General features: G+C 38.3%; 1 protein-coding gene across 3 annotated transcripts in view; it reads right to left on the bottom strand.

The window, feature by feature from the left end:
• Nucleotides 1–18725, bottom strand: part of CDC14A (cell division cycle 14A) — a 184039-nt gene that overhangs the window by 100327 nt on the left and 64987 nt on the right. For all 3 annotated transcript variants that reach the window (XM_022584226.2, XM_089923118.1, XM_022584224.2), the window contains exon 5: nucleotides 14549–14628. In XM_022584226.2, the coding sequence (XP_022439934.1) occupies nucleotides 14549–14628 (80 nt within the window). The remainder of the gene's footprint in view (nucleotides 1–14548; nucleotides 14629–18725) is intronic.

Here is an 18725-nt window from a genome sequence, read left to right on the forward strand (position 1 = left end):
AGCTCTGGTGACTTGGTGATCAAATGTGCAGACCTGAGAGCGAGGGTGCGTTAACAGGCCACCTGACAAAATTAGGATACAAAGCAGTTACAGCAGGCTAGAAAGACAGGCTGACATTCACAAACTGATATATAATAAAGGATGCAATAAAATTAAGTCACATCCTCAGGACTGGGGAAAGTTGATGACATACCTTTTTCCAACACTTACTATGCTGGGTAATTTAGATGCATTAACACATTTAATCCTCATGAAGGCAACAGGTTCCCAAAACCTGCCCTCATAACTAGGCAAGAGAGAAATGGCTTATTAGTGGCACCTGGTTCATACATAGTCAAAGGAAAGTAACCATAAAAGTGAAGGGACACAAAAACATGTTACATATTCTCTGGGGGAAAAAAAGGGAGAAAGATAAAGGTGGCAGAGTAAATCCATGTTATCTACAAAAACACCACTAAAAAGAGAATTTTAAAAGGCTTTTTAAAATGGAATCCAACAAGGTCAGGGAGAATGAGAACAGACAACAGCAATAAAATTCTGAAAGCTGGAAGTCAGATACATGAGTGATAATAAATTAGAAGACCAAGAAAATTGAATACTAAGGTGACAGGGGAAAAATCAGAGCATCAACCCAACTAATACCAGATAATTCGCAAAAGGCTCAGGAAGTGGCAGCACTGGGTTCTTCTGGAAATAAGAATGAAGGAAATGACTATAATAAGTTTGAAAGTACTTTAAGAAGCTGAAAAATTTTACTCTATAAAAGCAATATTATCTCCTACTTTATAAATAAATCTTACCTGTTGAGTTTCCTCAACCACCCAATGTAGTTAGAACCATCTAAAAATAAAATGGTTGGTCCTGGAAGGCAGCAAGATAACCTGCCCCACACGACGTTCAAGTTTGAATTGGCAGATGGCTTGCAAGAAATATTTTTCACCTACATTGTTATAGGAAATGGAGGTGAAGATTAGGAAAACACCAGGCTCTAGTAAACTCAAAAGTCCTTTCCTACCCTGAAACTGCATCATTATTCAACACAGTGGATGATTTCTTTCCTCTCCGTATCTCTCTCTTGGATCCTTCCCAATAGCAGTCAAACATTTTCAAGTCCCTACCATCTTTAAAAGAAAAAAAATATCTGAAATTTTCTTAACTTCAGCCACCACCCTCTCTTTGGCCTCCTCTTTAAAACAGGGCTTCTCTGAAAAACTATTCATCTTCCTGCCCCCACTTTCTCTTCTCTCACATCTTAACCTCCTCTGTTCTGCTTCCACCCTCATCCATGCCATAAACATTTCTCACTAAGGTCACCAATGATCTCCATATGGCTAAGCCCAGGGGACTTTTTTTTAAATTGAGATAAAATTCACCATTTTAGCCTTTCTAAAATGTACAATTCAGTGATTTTCAATGTATTCATAATGCTGTGATTTTTAGTATAGTCACAATGCACACCACTAATTCAAAACCATTTTACCACCAGAAAGAAACTCTATACCCATTTGCAATAACTCCTCATTCATTCCCCGTCCCCACTCCAACCCTGGCGATCACTAATCTACTTTCTGTCTCTAGATTTGCTTATTCTAAGTTCAGGGAACATTCTGCAAGCATCATTTTATTTACTCGGTCAAGAACAAGTAATTCCCTCTGAATATTCTCTTCACTGTTCCTGGATTTTGCTTTGACCTCTCTAAACACTACTCCTTCCCAATCTCCTCTGCAAAGTCATCCTTCACCTCCCAGTCTCTTCAAGATTCAATTCCAGACTGAAATTCTCCACACTCCATGCTCTCTTCCGAGACCAGGTGCTCTCAAACTTGAGCATTCATCAGCATCAGCATCACCGAGATGGCTTCTTAAACACAGAATGCTGGGCCCCACCCGAGTTTCTGATTCAGTAGGTATGGAACGGGGTCTGAGAATCTGCATTTCTAACAAGTTTCCAGGCGGTATCAGTGCTGCTGGTAGGAGGGACCACATTTTGAAAATCCCTGCCCTACACAATCTCATCTATGTAAGGTACCATCTATCTGCCAATAACCCTCAAATTTATCTCCCTAGCACAAAGTCCTTAAAACTCCAAGGCAGAACAGCCAACCACATACATGACATTTCCATTTGGGTGTCTTAAGGCATCTCAAACTCATTGTGGAAGAAGAATCTCTTCAATCTGCCCCTACCTCAAAACAACAACAATAATCTGATCCTCCAACCCTCTGTAACTTGGTAAAAGACACAGCTTCCACAATCACTCAAGCTACAGCCCAGAAGTCCTTCTGTCTCTCTCATTTCCCGTACCCTACTGCACCGTGCCCCACTGTGTTTCCCTCCTGAACATCTTGTGAACGCATTTACTTCTCCTCGGTTCTGCTGCCTCTCACGTAGCATCTCTCCACACACTACAAGAGCCTCCCCACATCCACCCCTCGCCTTTCTAATCAGTTCTCTTCACTGCAGCCAGAGTGATTTCTTTTAAAAGGCAAGTCTGACCCAGCCACTCTTCTACTGTAGCCCTTCTCTGATTTCCACTGCTCTCTCGAGGGAAGGTTCAAATCCTAAAATGGATGCAAGGCCTGTGGTATCTGGCCCTGCCCGCCTCTCCAGTCTCCTCCTCACATCATGCTCCCTCACTCTCTGTGCCCATCACAACCCCCTTCCCTGAGCTCCTCAGAGGGGCACTCTGAACCTTTGCTCCCCTGGTCACATGTTCTCCAATCGCCTTGCCTAGGTCACCCTACTCACCCTTCAGATCCCAGCTCAAAGATGACTTGTCTCAGGGAAAATCCTCCAACCCCACTCCGGCTAGATCAGGTCCCCATTTTTTTCCACTGGACTTAACTACAGTTTGACATTATATCATGATGTGCTTATTTGGTTCCCTGACTCTCTCTCTACAATAGTCCCTAAGAAGACGGGATCTATATGTTTTTTTACTCACCATTGTCTCTTTAGTACCTAATACAGTGCCTGACATGAAATAGTCAATAAATGTTTGTCAATAAATGTTTCAATTAAGTAAAGGAGCTTGGGAGATCATCCCAAGAAAATGTTCGATGATCTCCTATGGCCACTTTTGTTAACTCGAGAGCCTGACACCTCCATCCTCACTAGCAAGAAGAGCTTTCTTTGCATTAACCCCAAATCCCTTCTGTCCATTTAAGATCATTTCTTTCTGTTCTCTTTGCCAAAGAGTATTAACTGAATAAAGCTAAAAAGCAGTGACGTTCAAAGTAGTTTTCTCTTTCTTTGTCAAGTGGTATTAAACACACTTTTATTTTAACCCAGACACTTTAGAGAGGCTACACAGAGCTTTCAGGATTTAAATCACTATACCAATGTGCTACAAAGTTTTATACTCCCACAGTTTTTATTGCGGTTTTGGTTCCCAGTTGTTTATTTAACTCCTGGTTTGCTTTTTTACTCATTCATCCATGCATTCATTTATATTTATTGAGCCAAATAGTTACTGAGTTGAATAAGAGGACATGTATTTTTCCACCTCCCTCATAAAGGACCACTGAAATCCCATAGACGTCAATTGAGGGGAAACACTTGCACATCCTGTGATGCCTGGGAAAACTACAGCTCTAACACTTCCATACCACGACAGCTTTACCATATATTGCATCACTCCCTTAAACAGGTAAACACAAGGCTGCTCTTCATTCAGGACATAAGGTAATAATACCCCAAACACCCAGGATTTCTAATCATTCATCCCTGCTGAAGAATACATCGTGTGTCTCTAACCCCCAACACAGAAGACTAATGTTACAACCAACAGCTATCTAGACACATCCAAATACAAATTTAGCTCAACCTCATGCTTGACCATCCAAATTCTATCCATCCCGGCAATTCTATCTTTCTAAATGTGATTTCTGGCATAATAGTCAACTGAACCATAAAACTATGATGAAGTGGTTATAAAAATCACTGGCAGTCAATAAATATTTGTTGAATGGAAGACTGAATTATGAATATTTTATAGGTGAAGCAATTGGGATTTTTTGTTTATTTTTACATTTATTTTGCAGAGAAGCAGTAGAAGGAAAATTAAATTTAAGAAAACTAGAATCACCACCCACAAAGAGATACAAAGAGAAAGGGCTTGATTCCCTATTGTACTAAAGCTGTCTTTCTACAGGCTCTCAAGAGTCAACTGTTAGATATTCAAAAATTTTGAGAGCCCAAATCAGCATTGGAGGGAAAATTTACACCACACAAATCAGCAAATGCTCTTTAATTACAGAGCCGGTTTACCAACACACCACTGTTTGCAACCTACGAATCTAAGAAATCACTCAGAATGAAGCAACCCTGTCAATGTTAATAATGAGCAGATGAAACCAGAGATGAAAGAACATATTTACACAAAACAATAAGAAAGCATTTCTGGTAATGAAGTTGTTTGAAATGAAGAATAAATGAAAAACAGAATCACAGTGTTTACAATGTGGAGACTACATTAAAGAATAAAACAGAGCTATAGTAAATGGATAAGAAATAACAGAAATGGCTGTGATTTACACATCTTGATTCTGATTCTCTGTAAATTCTCCAGATAACAAGTAGTTATGAGGCAGGCAAATATCTGCAGAGCAATGGGTTAGAAAGGATCTCAAAGGTCATCTGAGCACCCTTCCAATCACTGAACTGAATCCCATCTACACAACCAGCACAAGATCAAGAGCTTCCTAAGGACAGGGAATGTGTCCTTTATGTTGTATGCCCACAATCTAGTACAGTGTTGGGCACATTACTCTCATGTAGCTGTTGAATGAATGAATGAATGAATGAATAACCATTACAAGGAGACCATTCAACATATGCCTGAACAACTCTAAGTGGCTGGGAACTACGGACATTTCAAAGCAAAAATTATATTAAAAAATCTGTAATCATAAACTGTGTACAATCACAAAAATGTAATCTAAATCACTGCTTTCCAATGGAAATATAATGAAAGCCACAAAAGAGAGCCACATGTGTAATTTTAATTTTTTTCACAACCATATTAAAATAAAAAGAAATAAATAATATTAATTTTAATAATATATTTTGTTTAATCCAATGTATCTGAAATATTTCAGCATGTAATCAACACAATTATAAATAAGATATTTTACTTTTCTTATACTAAACCTGTGAAATCGAATGTGTATTTTATAGGCTTGTAGTCTATTTCAGTTTGGACTAAACAAATTGCAAGTGCTGAATGGCACATGTAGGTAATAGCTACTGTACTAGACAATTCAGCCCTAATTTGTATGGATACTTGGGAATTAGACAATGTCCAAAAATACTTTACACAATTGTCCAAATTACACCTGGTTTCCAGTCTCTGAACACATCCACGCTATATATGCACCAGCTCCAGGGAAAAGAGCAAGCCAATGGTTTATATTATCTAGACCTATAAGATAAAAATGTATTTGCTAAGAATTAGTGGGGAGAACGAAGCTATTTCCCACTTACAAAAGAACAAAAATCAAATGGCTTCACGGGGCAGAGCCAAAAATTGAACATGACCAGTACCCAACAAAAAAACAGGACACAGAATCTCCTGCTTTTCAGATTTAACATAAAGCTATACACTAATCATTTTGCTCATCTAAAGAAACAGAGATTTGTGAAAATTCATTTCTAAGTCATGGCTTAAAAGGTCATAAGTCAGCAGAACAGAATCCCTAGCAATAACAGATACCAGAAAAACAGGCCAAGGGCTGTGCTCTGGGCCTTTTATCAACACCTGACTATCCCCTATTTAACCACAGTAATTTTGTTTTAAAGATAAAAATAATAGTAAATTATCTTTGACTCCAATATTGAAAATAAGAGCTTCATATATGAGGCATTCAACAAAATAACTATGTTCATCAACATAAATGATTGCAAACTTATTCCAAACCACCTTTATCAACTAAGGCTGGCTATCGGAAAAGTACTGTAAAGAGTACAAAAATTTGGCACTTACCCTTCTACAGAAAGTTTGGTACACTGGTCTGAAACCATAAAAACAGGAAAAACAAAAAAAGTAATCTGAGCCAATTTTCACAACTCAAACCACTGAAGCACTGCCATGTCCCCAAAAAAAAAAAATAAATAATAATAGATATTACTCACTTCCTTCTGCATATTATTGGGTCCTAGAAACCTTGACAGTTGTTTCTGTCCTCAGATCCTGAATAGTGGTGCTTATTTAACACTTTAACAAGAAAACCGGATAAAGAGTCTGCTTTTCATAGTGGTCTCAGTTATTCAATATGCCCCAGCTGTTGAAAATAGATTCCACAGTTCGGACTGGATAATTTATTTTGTTCTATTTTCAAGACTCAGGAAACTGGCCCATCCTCACTAATCAAAACTAATGCAGATTCTTTCCCATCACATCAAGCATCAAAAGTAAAGGTTTATTAAAGATCCATGGAGGTAGAAATGACCCCAAAGATCAACACTGAGAAGCAGGGAGTTAGCCATCATAAAGAAAAGTTGAGAATGAAAGTCTTAAGAGAGCATAAAATAAATTTTGTTTCTACATTTTTGATACTCAGGGAAAAAACATGGTAAAGAGAACTTTCCCTTTGAAGTACAAAGTTAATGCTAAATAAACTTTAACAAAAATCACAGTATCATATTTAAACTAACAAATATCTGATTTAACATTTTATGTAAAGAGATACATTTTATAATTGCATCTAACATCTACCAGCACATGTTTACTTTGCTTTAGAAGAAAGAAGGCAGCCTAATGCCAAGTTCTAAGTAGTTGACCCCTCTGGGCCTTTGTTAAGAGACCTGCAAGTTCTGGCATGCCCAGGTGAGATTTCCCATTAAGACTCAGCCACATTAACACTAGCTCAGCAAACGGGATATCACTAGGGGTCATCCCCAAAACACAACAAACCCATCCCTGAACACAAACAGTATGGGTTCATTTTAATGACAAACGTCATTAAAGGATTGATAGAGGGAGGTTTGTGGGTTCTCTGTTAAGGAAGGTTTTCTGGCGTCAAGTCTGCTTTAAGAGAAAATTCGTTATTCCTGTTCATATTAGATAAAATATCATTATTTGATAAGCCATCTATTTCTAAAACTCAGGAAACCACGCAAAAACATTTCCCCAAATGGAAGCTTATTATTCTAATCCCAAGAGATCTATTCTGTTCCACACAGGTGTGGATCAGGAAATGTATGCTAGAGTTTCAGAAAGCTAGTTCTGCTGGAATGTTAATAGAAGTGGGAGGGGGATGGGGACCGATTTCAGGCTGAAGTACTTGGGAAAATTCTGAGTTAAACAGGTTACTTTATTACTCAGAACCATGCAGAATCTTTAAAATGGGAATGTGCTCTGTAAAATCTCCAAGATGGAGAGTTCTAAACTTATTTGACTGTTGAATTTTTTTTTTTTTTTTTTGCCACGGTAAACCTTATAGAGCAGTAGTGCACAACCTTGGCAGGATATTGGAATCATGTAGGTAGTTTTTAAAAATCCCAACACCCAGACTTCACCCCAAGCCAATTATATCAGAATTTCTGGGAGTAGAACCTGGCATCAATATTTTTTAAAGCTTCCCAGACTTTTTTTGGCTGCGTAGGGTCTTCGTTGCCGTGCGCGGGCTTTCTCTAGTTGCAGAGAGCGGGGGCTACTCTTTGTTGCGGTGCACGGGCTTCTCATTGCGGTGGCTTCTCTTGTTGCAGAGCACAGGCTCTAGGCGCACGGGCTTCAGTAGCTGTGGCTCGTGGGCTCTAGAGCACCGGGTCAGTAGCTGTGGTGCAGGGGCTTAGTTGCTCCACGGCATGCCGGATCTTCCCGGACCAGGGATTGAACCTGTGTCCCCTGCACTGGCAGCTGGATTCTTAACCACTGCGCTTCCCAGACTTTTTAAAACCAAGTATGAGAACCAATGTAACTTTGGGAAACACTGACCTATAAGCCTCTTCTCCAAACTAAAATAAAATAGCCACACAAATATATGTTCCTGGACCTAAACAGGAAGAGACCCACCAAAAAAATAAAACACACTAAACTAAAAACTGGTGATGATAGGACATCCAACTTTCAACCAGCTTTATTCCACTGGATATCAGCACGGCACCCTACCTCAACCTCACCTCTGCACCTAGTCATTAGTTTTTAAGTCATGCTTTCTATATTTGTCTTCGAAACTGGGCCCCTAGATGTTATTTATTGTCTGTATAGTTGTATTCCCCATTTAATTTTATATGTCCTAGAAAAATTGGGTTTTAGCAGATTTATGAATCATTAATACCCAAAAAGTTACCAAGCTAATACATATGGACGAATAAAAAAAGAAGTAAGCACAAAGTGAATTTGAAAGCACAAAAAAAGATCTAAAAGCAGAGTTGTGCAACTTAGATGGGTTACCTTTTCAGTGTTCTGTGAGATTTAGAAAGTTTTCACAAACACCTGTTTTATGAACACCCAAAAATGCAGATTTAAAAACCACTGCCAAGAAAATAATCTAAGAATTCCAATAAGGGTTGGTGGTCTCATGGGACTGTAGAGAGGCTGCAATTAATATGACCTTGTAGAATGACTGGTCAACAGTATGGACTATCAATTTGGTAGTACACTGACTGACAGGAAGAGAACCTAAAAAGATTCATACTGGGCTTGCCAATTCAAACTCCGACTCTGGCCCCAGAACTGAAAAGCCCCTTGTTCCCTTGAAGGCCAACTGCCAAGCAAGCCTACAGTAAAGATGGATGGACTTAAAGAATTAAAATAGGTGAAAAATACCCTCTTTCCCTAGTTTTGAGATAAAGTCACTGTTGACAAAACACATTGGCTATCCTTAGTACAAGTGAAGAGTACAGTTTTCGACAGACCTACTTTACCATTAAATGGAACACCCTAAAACTGACTTGCAGACAGTAACATCACAACAAATACTCCTTGAGTGTCACACCAAGCCAGAAATTCAAATGCCTCCAAAGTCTACTATACTTCATGTAATCAAGAATAGACAGTAGGGACTTCCCTGGTGGCGCAGTGGTTAAGAATCCACCTGCCAATGCAGAGGACACGAGTTCGATCCCTGGTCCAGGAAGATCCCACATGGCACGGAGCAATTAAGCCTGTGCACCACAACTACTGAGCCTGCGCTCTAGAGCCACAACTACTGAGCCTGCGTGCCACAACTACTGAAGCCCGTGTGCCTAGAGCCCGTGCTCCGCCACAAGAGAAGCCACCACAATGAGAAGCCAGCTCACTGCAATGAAGACTAGCCCCAGCTCGCCGCAACTAGAGAAAGCCCGCGCTCAGCAATGAAGACCCAACGCAGCCAAAAATAAAATGAATTAATTAAAAACAAAAGAAAATGGAATAAAATGGGAAAAAATCTTTAAAAAAATAGGCAGTAAATGGGGGTTGGGGGAGGAATTGAGTGAAGGTGGTCAAAAGGTACAAACCTCCAGTTATAAGGTAAATAAGTACTGGGGATGTAATATGCAACATGGTGACTATAGTTAACACTGCTCTATGGGGTATTTGAATGTTGCTAAGGGAGTAGATCCCAAAGGTTCTCATCATAAGAAAAAAAATTGTAACTATATGAGGTGATAAGTATTAACTAAACTTATTGTGGTAATCATTTCACAATATATGAAAGTCAAGTCATTGAGCGGTACACCTTAAATTTATACAGTGTTGTATATCAACTATATCTCAATAAAACTGACAGAAAAAAAAGAATAAGCAGTAAATCTACCCAAATCTTTTTTTTTAATTTGCTTCATCTTTAGTGAATTTTTAACTAGGTTAGTAGAAAACTATTAATTTAAAATTTTTAAGATAAATCCAAATAGAAAAACTCAATTAGACAGTACTTGTGGTTATAGTAATACACTGCAAGCATCATATTATATAGTATCCTACCTAACCTACCATTATAAAAAACAACCTATGCCATACAAATGAAAACTTACAGCACCTAAAGCCAGTACCTGGATTGTTATTCTCCATTTTCATCGTAATGTGAAAGGCATTCATGATGCCTACCCCTAACAGCTCCTCCAATCTCCAGTTCCAGTGTTAAATCTCCTTCCTCCTGGAGCAGGTACCTAGTTGTCCTAATAATCTTTAGATCCATAAGTCTAACATAGTGACTGGCACAGAAAAAGCAATAAATTAATTATGTATTCCCTGGCACACAAATAAGGAAAGAACCCAATCCCAGCCCTTGAGAGAAGAGTCAGCCATATTTGGTGGAAAGTCAGCCATGCAAACAAATAATTACAATATAAGACATCTGTTTTAATGGTGTATGTAGCAAATGTAATGGGGCATGAACAAAATGTAATAGGAAATTATAGGCACAGGACATGCCAACCCTCTCTAGAAAAATGAGCAAAGGTGCTACGGAAGAGACTGCTCCAATAAATGTTTGTTAAATCAATAAATCTTGAAGAACAGCATTATTTAAATTAAAACCTTAAAATACTTTTATTAGAAAGACTAAAACCCTATAGCACAAATGGTAAATAGGCATTTCAGTAAAGAGGGCATGTAAAGATACCAACCACACGTCAACAAGCCTCCAAAACTGTCCTCATTTTTCTTAATTTTTAGACAATAAAACAATCACATTTAAATAGAAGTTCCTTTGAGGCTTCCTGTTTTACAAATAAAAGTATTAATGCAGAAGTGGGATAAAAAAATCTAGACAATGAAGATAAAGATGTAATTTAACAATAAATGGGGTGGAAAACCTAGTGGATGATAGAATCCAGATTATCAAAGGAAGGCAAAGGCAATGATGACTGACTAGGACTAGTATGAAGATGATTCTTGATAATACTGCATTAGCTTTAGTTGATCTGGGCAGTAGACTAAAATCAACTCACATCTTATCTCAGCATTAGGAAAAAAATTGTTTCTGTAGCAAAATTCCAGAAAACTAGTAGTATTCTATCAACTAAATTTTCCACTGAATTATAAATGCACACTGTGTGGTATTTTCTGCTTCAAATGTAGGATTTATGAAGAGTCTGGATTTAGAAATGCAACTTAATGTAAATACATTAAGTTGTACACCAACTCTTGGTGTCACATTATCAGAGAAATACAGCTTAGTTATATTCAAGGTCAAACTTTTAGTTGGAAATAGGTGCCTAAACTAAGGGGAAAAAATGCCTGACGTCTGTGTTAAGCATTCTTTTTTTCAGGTAAACAAATAACTAAAATTCTCTATGTCTAACAACACTACAATATTCTCCAGAGTATTGTCTCAATTTCTTTCTTCTAAAATACAGTTGAGACCATGTGACTTAAAAAGCTACAGTTAAAAAGATAGGAAATGACCTAAATGTCTACCTGTCAGAGACCAATTAAATGCATTCTTGTACATTATACAGCAGTAAGACAGAATGAGGAAGGAAGCTCTCTATTTACTGATGTGAAAAGATATATCCAAGATGAGTTAAGTGAAAAAAAAATCAAGACGCAGAATAGTACATACAGTATGTTACATTTTGTGATAAAATGGGGAAAATAAGACTGTACATCTGTATTTGCTTATATATGCATAAAGAAAGGATATAGAATAAACTAATACCAGAAGTTATTTGGAAAGGACTGGACAGATAAGAATCAAGGGTGGGAGAGAGAGTTTTCACTATAAACTATATATATTTTAAAATATTTGAACCATGTTAATGTATTTATATTTTCAAATATTTAAATAAAAACAGTTTGGAAAAATAAGCTACAATTATAACAATTATGATTTTATTCTACGTTAAGTAGTAATAATTTTTTATATCTTTTCTTCCATTCCAATCTTATCAATTATTCAAAGATTCTAGTTCTCAGGAAACAAATTAATTACCTATCACATATAAGCTAAAATATAATTATGATTAAAGGAAGAATTCATTCTTTCCTTCTCCTTCTCCAGTATCTTCATCTAAATTCACAATTAAGGTTAGCAAGGCTCACCTGGCTTGTGAAACAAATACATCTCCCATGACTTCTGAGTGGATACTATCACAAGCATAAAAATTAATATATATTTTCCACTTAAAATGTCTGAATAGCCACAATGTCCACTGGGCCTATTGACTGGAATTACAATTTTACAAATGTTACAGCATTACAATCCCCAGGTGCATGTGTTGTTTTCAAAATAACAACAAAAAATTGTAAACATTTTTCTGATTTAAAAAACAAATTTAATGAGTCCTCACTGTCTCAAGGAAAAGTACACCTATGATCCCTTCACAGTCGCTGGCCCCTCTCTCACCACAGATGCTATGGCTCCTACCACAGAGGATGTTGGAAGTTGCCTCAGACACAATCCCTTCCAGGGCTTTCCAGTAGGGTACACAGATGCCTAACTTTTCCTCCTCTACCTGCGAAACCCTTTAAAAGTTTAGTTTAAATGAGTCTGATACTTTCTCGTATTTCTGTCAGAATCTTTTCTTCTATTTTTATAAAACCCAACTTTTTAACAATTAATTACGTGCCTATAGAGCTACCTGCCCCTACTAGAATGTGTGATCATTAGAAATACTTCCTATTCATATTTATATCCTTGTGGATAATCCTTATTTCTTATGAATAATAGTAATAGTACTAACAACAACAAGAAAAACAAAAACCAGGTACTGCACCAGGCACGGTGATATATGTATTACCTCATTTAATCCTCAGGATAGCTCTGAAGCCATTGTACAGAAAAGGAAGCTGAAGCTCAGAGAGGATAAGTAATTTGCCCAAGTTACATATACTTACTTATTACATATAGAAAAGAGCAGAATGAACCTTCGAACCCAGGCAGTGTCTCTGCCTCCAAATCATGTACTCTTAACCACTTTGCTTAAAATTTAGGAAGTGATTAATATTATCATTATTACTGCAATGAAACGGAAGTTTGTGTCCCCCCAAAAGTCATATGTTGAAAGTCTAATCCCCAATGGGATGGTATTAGGAGGTGGGACCTTGGGAAGTAGTTAGGTCATGAGGGTAGAGCCCTCATGAATGCGATTAGTGCCCTTATAAGAGGGCACTAATAAGAGGTACCCCAGAGCGTTTTTCTGCCCTCTTTCCACTATGTGAGGACACAGCGAGAAGTAAGCAGTCTACAGCCCTGAAGAGAGCCCTCACCAGAACTTGACCATGCTGGCACCTGATCAGTCTGCAGAACTGTGAGAAACAAATTTCTGTTGTTTACAACCCACCCAGTCTATGGTACTTTGTTACAACAGCCCAAATTAACTAAAACAATTACCCTTTTCTAAAAAATAGAATTGTACAAAGAGCTTTCAAATTATAGAAGCCATTAGAAGTGGGAGAAAAAAAGCTTTGTCCTCATCATTAAAACTCTCTTCTACATAATCTGTAACCTTTTATCTGTCCTTCAATGGCTAATTAGCTCATTCTCTAGGTTGCTTGAGGATATTTTCCTCTCACTGTCCCAACTCCAGTACTTTACCCCTTGCTTTCACTGAGAAGATCAAGCATACTAGCTGTTGTTGTCCCTATATCCTCCTCACCTGACACCCACCCTGTGCCTAATAACTCTCCCTCTTGTGGTCTGAGAAACAGACGTGGGAATCCTTTGGATCTTAGGGGATTTAGTCTTAACTTATTCATTAAAATAAATATTTACAAAAAGCACTTTTAAGTGTCAGGCACTGAGACCTGCCCTCTGTGAGTTTACAGGAGAGTAATGAAGACAAAGAGGCCGCCTCATTCTTTCCTGTTCCTTTCTTTCATTATTGTTGGTAATTTTGATATTAGTAACAATAAGAAGCAATCCATGTGCTTGTAGATTTGGACACACAAATAAACAAAAAGGCAAAAATATTAGAATCATTCACAATTCTGTTGATGACTGTTGTGGAAGTTCTTGTGAAGTAGAAGTAGTACATTTCAGAGATGACTGTTGTGGAAGTTCTTCTGAAGTAGAAGTAGTACATTTCCTTCTACTCTTTAAATAAGCTCAAGTTTACACGAAATTTTTAAAATATCTTCTTCAGGTGACACTTACAAAACATTCTTTTCCAGCACTGTAATGAGAGACAGCCTTCCTCAGGATGGAAGCTAGATTTGTCTGCTCAACAGGTGATTAGGGTCGCCACTAAATATGTACTTCTGGGAAGGTGCTTTGAGGCTCTTATTCTATATTCCCAGCCCCTGACATTTGGTCAGAGATCAATCAATGCTCACAAAATGAAAGAATGAATGGATGAATCAGTGATGTAGATGACTGAAATCTAACAAATCTTGACGTGGTTATTAGGTCATAAATCAGGCACTGTTTGTGCTTAAACTGTCAAGGTATAGAAAGAATTCAAGGAAAAAAATTAGTTCCTGAAAAGGGAAAGCTATTTTATTCTTACTAGACGGGGGAGGGGGTCTCTACAAAAACAAAATAATAAAAACTACTGTCTCATTTCATTCCATGTAATATCATGGTCACACTCTTCATACAATTAAAAAACACAATTCTCCAATTCTAAAGTAGCGAGCTGTCTAGCAAAGTTGCCATAGCTCAAGTCTCACAAGCAGTTATACCTGAATGGAAGATAGGGGGGATTTGAGCCAGATAGGAGTGCTCTGTAGGCTTCTTCTGGTGTCTTCTTTAAATAGATTACCTAAGACAAATAAATAGCAACATTTAGAACACCACCAAAGAATGACACAAAACTTAATTACTCACCAAATTTGCATTTCCCTTCTTCCACTTTGAAAGTGACAACTGTCATGGTGATAATGTTGATCTTTAGACAGCAAGCAAGCTGCCAAAATTTCCTTTTCAGCTTGAAGCGGAACAACAGCCTTTGGCTTAAGGATGAGTAAGAGCTTAAAGACACAGGGCAAATCCATAAAGGGGCCATCCAGGGCTGTTTACAAGGCACATTGAACAGATACAATGGCAAGGTTTTCCCTTTTGGGAGCAGAATAATTGTACCTCCATTATTGAACTGTGTGTTCACCAAAGACCAATACAGACTTCCCTGTCCTTCGTAGAAGATCTGCTGCGAGGTAATTTAGTTCCTGGTGAATTCTGAAAGACATCTCAGGGCACAATACCCTTGGGAGATCTACAGAGTTCTCTGTCTCCTCTGAGGAAAGCGCATGTTGCTCTCCAAACAATCAATAAAATCACAATGAAATGGGGAGAAATGCATGCAGGTAAGAGCACTGGAAAGCATATTGGCTTGGCTCTTGATGTCAAGGATACTTAAATCCCTCCAGTCCAGCATGATAAACTAATCATAAATAAAGAAACAAACAAAAAAGAGCTCTTAAAACCAGTAAATAACTTCCATTTAATCAACTTATTGACTATATACTAGCTGCTAGGCACTTTATCAGGTACTGGCACCTCTCTTAATAGAAATCACATTTGTGGGGCAAAACAAAGTAATTAACAAAAAGAAATACAGTCTGAGATAAGTGCTGAAAAGGAAATAAGCAGAGTATTGGAAAGAGAGTAGACTTACTTAATACCTTGACGTGGTCAGGGAGGGGTCTCTTGGAGACATTCAGGAGGAGAGCCATGGGAACAGCTAAGGGAAAGGAGGAACAACAAGGGCCAGGGTTCTTGAGGGGGGAAGAGCTTGGTGAGTTGGACAGAGGAGATGAGTGTGACTAGAGCAGCGGGCGAAGGGAAAGCCAGGTAGTGTTCAGATTGTGAAGAGCACTGCAAACCATGAGGAGAGGTTGGTTTTATTCTAAGAGCAATTTAATATTTTAATTCTCAGACAGGAGCACTGATCATTTTCCTCTATAGTTTGAATCAACTTTCATCCCTAAAATCCTCTCTACCTAGAAAGAATGACATTATTTCCTTAATATGTTCCAACATCAAAACCCTATGCATTAGTACATATAGTAATATTACATATAATTTTTTATATATTTATATAAATAAATACATATAATGTATATGTATATATACATATATGCATATATATTTATAAGCTTGTAAAGACAAGAGAGAAATAATTTTTGAAATGGTTGACTAGGCACTGTAGACTAAAATAGTTTTCCATAAATATCAGTTATTCCTATGGATATACAGATATCAAAAAACAAAAAAGAAACCCTATGGGGCTTCCCTGGTGGCGCAGTGGTTGAGAGTCCACCTGCTGATGCAGGGGACACAGGTTCGTGCCCCAGTCCGGTAAGGTCCCACATGCCACAGAGCGGCTAGGCCCGTGAGCCATGGCCGCTGGGCCTGCGCGTCCGGAGCCTGTGCCCCGCAACGGGAGAGGCCACAACAGTGAGAGGCCCGCATACCACAAAAAAAAAAAAAAAAAAAAAGTATGCATTTCAACAAGAATGACAGAGTCCCAGTTCTTAAAAAGTAGGGTTTTCTTCTCTACTTACAAAGTTTCTTTGAGCTTTACGCTGTTCCACTAGCAATATATTACATGTACTTAATTATTAATAATTTCAGGACTAGAAAACACTTCAATTCTCTAAAGAAAGAAAGCTAAAATAAATACATAAAAAGATACTTCTAACTTTATTAAGAAAGCTCCATATTCCTGTGACAAGTAAACAAGAAGGTCTGATAAAGCACACACCAAACAAAGCAAATTGAATATGAAACAAAAACAGCACAGAAAATGAAACCACAGTAAAACAATGATCGAGACATGAGACACAGATTCCACCAACGGAGAACCATATCTCAAGCTGCAGCTCAAATAATTACAAAAATCCACGTAAACCAACCCTAGCTTTAAAGACCATTTTCAGTAACCAATATTAAAACAGGACTTTGTTGTTCCCTAACGAGTAGGTTATACAATATACTCAACAGAGTTGATTATGATGCAGTGATTTTTCAAACCTAAAGATGCAGCAGTATTTGCAAGCTGACTATGCCTGGTAAAAGGGAAAGCTGCTTGTAGAAAGCTCCTGTATTTGGATTAGATAATTAAAGCTTATACAACCACCTTTGAAAAGCAAAAATACATTTCCCTCTTCAGGAGCAATTACATTAATTCTCTTTAATTCTAAGGCAATCATTCTACAGGAGGGACACAACAGCCCACATGAAAGACCTCTTTAGACTGGATACCCCACTGAGTTTTGCTACTCATCTTACCTGCATGACTTAGCACACATGACCCATGTTCTCACACTGTAAGATGAGAGTCTTTGTTTTTTATTTTTATCCCAATGTTAAATTATTAATAAGTGCAAAGTGAAACCCAACAGAGGCCATCTAAATTCCAGGAAGATTCCAGGGGCAGGTAAATACAATGTCCTTTTACAACCTGATGATAGGTACTTGGGAGGGTGGTGAAATGTTCTAATAAAGGAGTGTATTACTGAATGTATGTACACTGTGGTCATTAAAATACCAAATTCCATTTCTCCAGGAGAAAAAATGTCATGGATTCTTATGCCAGGTCTTCTTAGATATGTTTCCTATTAAAAAAAGACAGAGAGACAGACTAGGCCAGATCAGAGGCTGGAAATAAAACATTAAGCCTTTGCTGTTGAGGAACCTAAAGCTCAGAGAGGTAAGGAACTTCCCAAACTCTCATTGCTGCTCTGTGATGCGGTTAGAATTCGAACACAGATCTGACTCCAAAGCCCACAGTAATTCCATACATCATATCTGCTTAAAAATGTAGATGCAGGTAATGGAAGCAGAATCTGGAACAACAACAACAAAAAGATTCCTACTCTTCCAATTTCTAAATGCCATTACACTTGACTTTTAAAATTAGGTGACTTCAGGGCTTCCCTGGTGGCACAGTGGTTGAGAGTCCTCCTGCCGATGCAAGGGACACGGGTTTGTGCCCCGGTCCGGGAAGATCCCACATGCCGCGGAGCGGCTGGGCCCGTGAGCTATGGCCACTGAGCCTGCGCGTCCGGAGCCTGTGCTCCGCAACGGGAGAGGCCACAACAGTGAGAGGCCTGCGTACCACAAAAAAAAAAAAAAAATTAGGTGACTTCAGGGCGTCCTTGGTGGCACAGTGGTTAAGAATCCACCTGCCAACGCAGGGGACACGGGTTCTATCCCTGGTCTGGGAAGATCCCACATGCCACGGAGCAACTAAGCCTGTGCGCCACAACTACTGAGCCTGCACTCTAGAGCCACAACTACCGAGCTGCGTGCCACAACTACCAAAGCCCACACACCTACAGCCCATGCTCCACAACAAAAGAAGCCACCGCAATAGGCAACGAAGAGTAGCCCCCGCTCGCCACAACTAGAGAAAGCCCGTGCGCAGCAACGAAGACCAACACAGCCAAAAATTTTTAAAAATAAATTTATTAAAAAAATATAGGTGACTTCAGGGGAATTCCCTAGCAGCCATGGGTTCCCTGTGGCCCGTGTTCAATCCCTGGTCGGGGAACTAAGATCCCACAAACCGCATGGCACAGTCAAAAATATAAATAAATAAAATAAAATTAGGTGACTTCAAACTGTTAACAGTAGTTGTGCCTAAGGAATAGGGCTGGGGGAATATTAGTAGAAGAAGAAGGAATTCCTACTTATATTTTCTACTATCTCCATATTTCTTGTATTTTGTAGTAAGGTGTATTAATTTGTTTTTTAAATGTGGAGTAACTAAATCAGTTATGAAATGTTAAATAAAAATAAAATCTATATTTAACTATTACTCAAAGATTTGTTCCCAGATATTCTAATATTTCTAAAAATGCTTTCTGGATAAAATTAACTTCAAAGCATATTCTAAATATCCTGGTTTTCCTTTTC

This window comes from Delphinapterus leucas, chromosome 1, assembly GCF_059928025.1.
Source record: "Delphinapterus leucas isolate spDelLeu-1000000601 "Yukka" chromosome 1, BTC_Dleu_Yukka2, whole genome shotgun sequence".
NCBI lineage: Eukaryota > Metazoa > Chordata > Mammalia > Artiodactyla > Monodontidae > Delphinapterus > Delphinapterus leucas.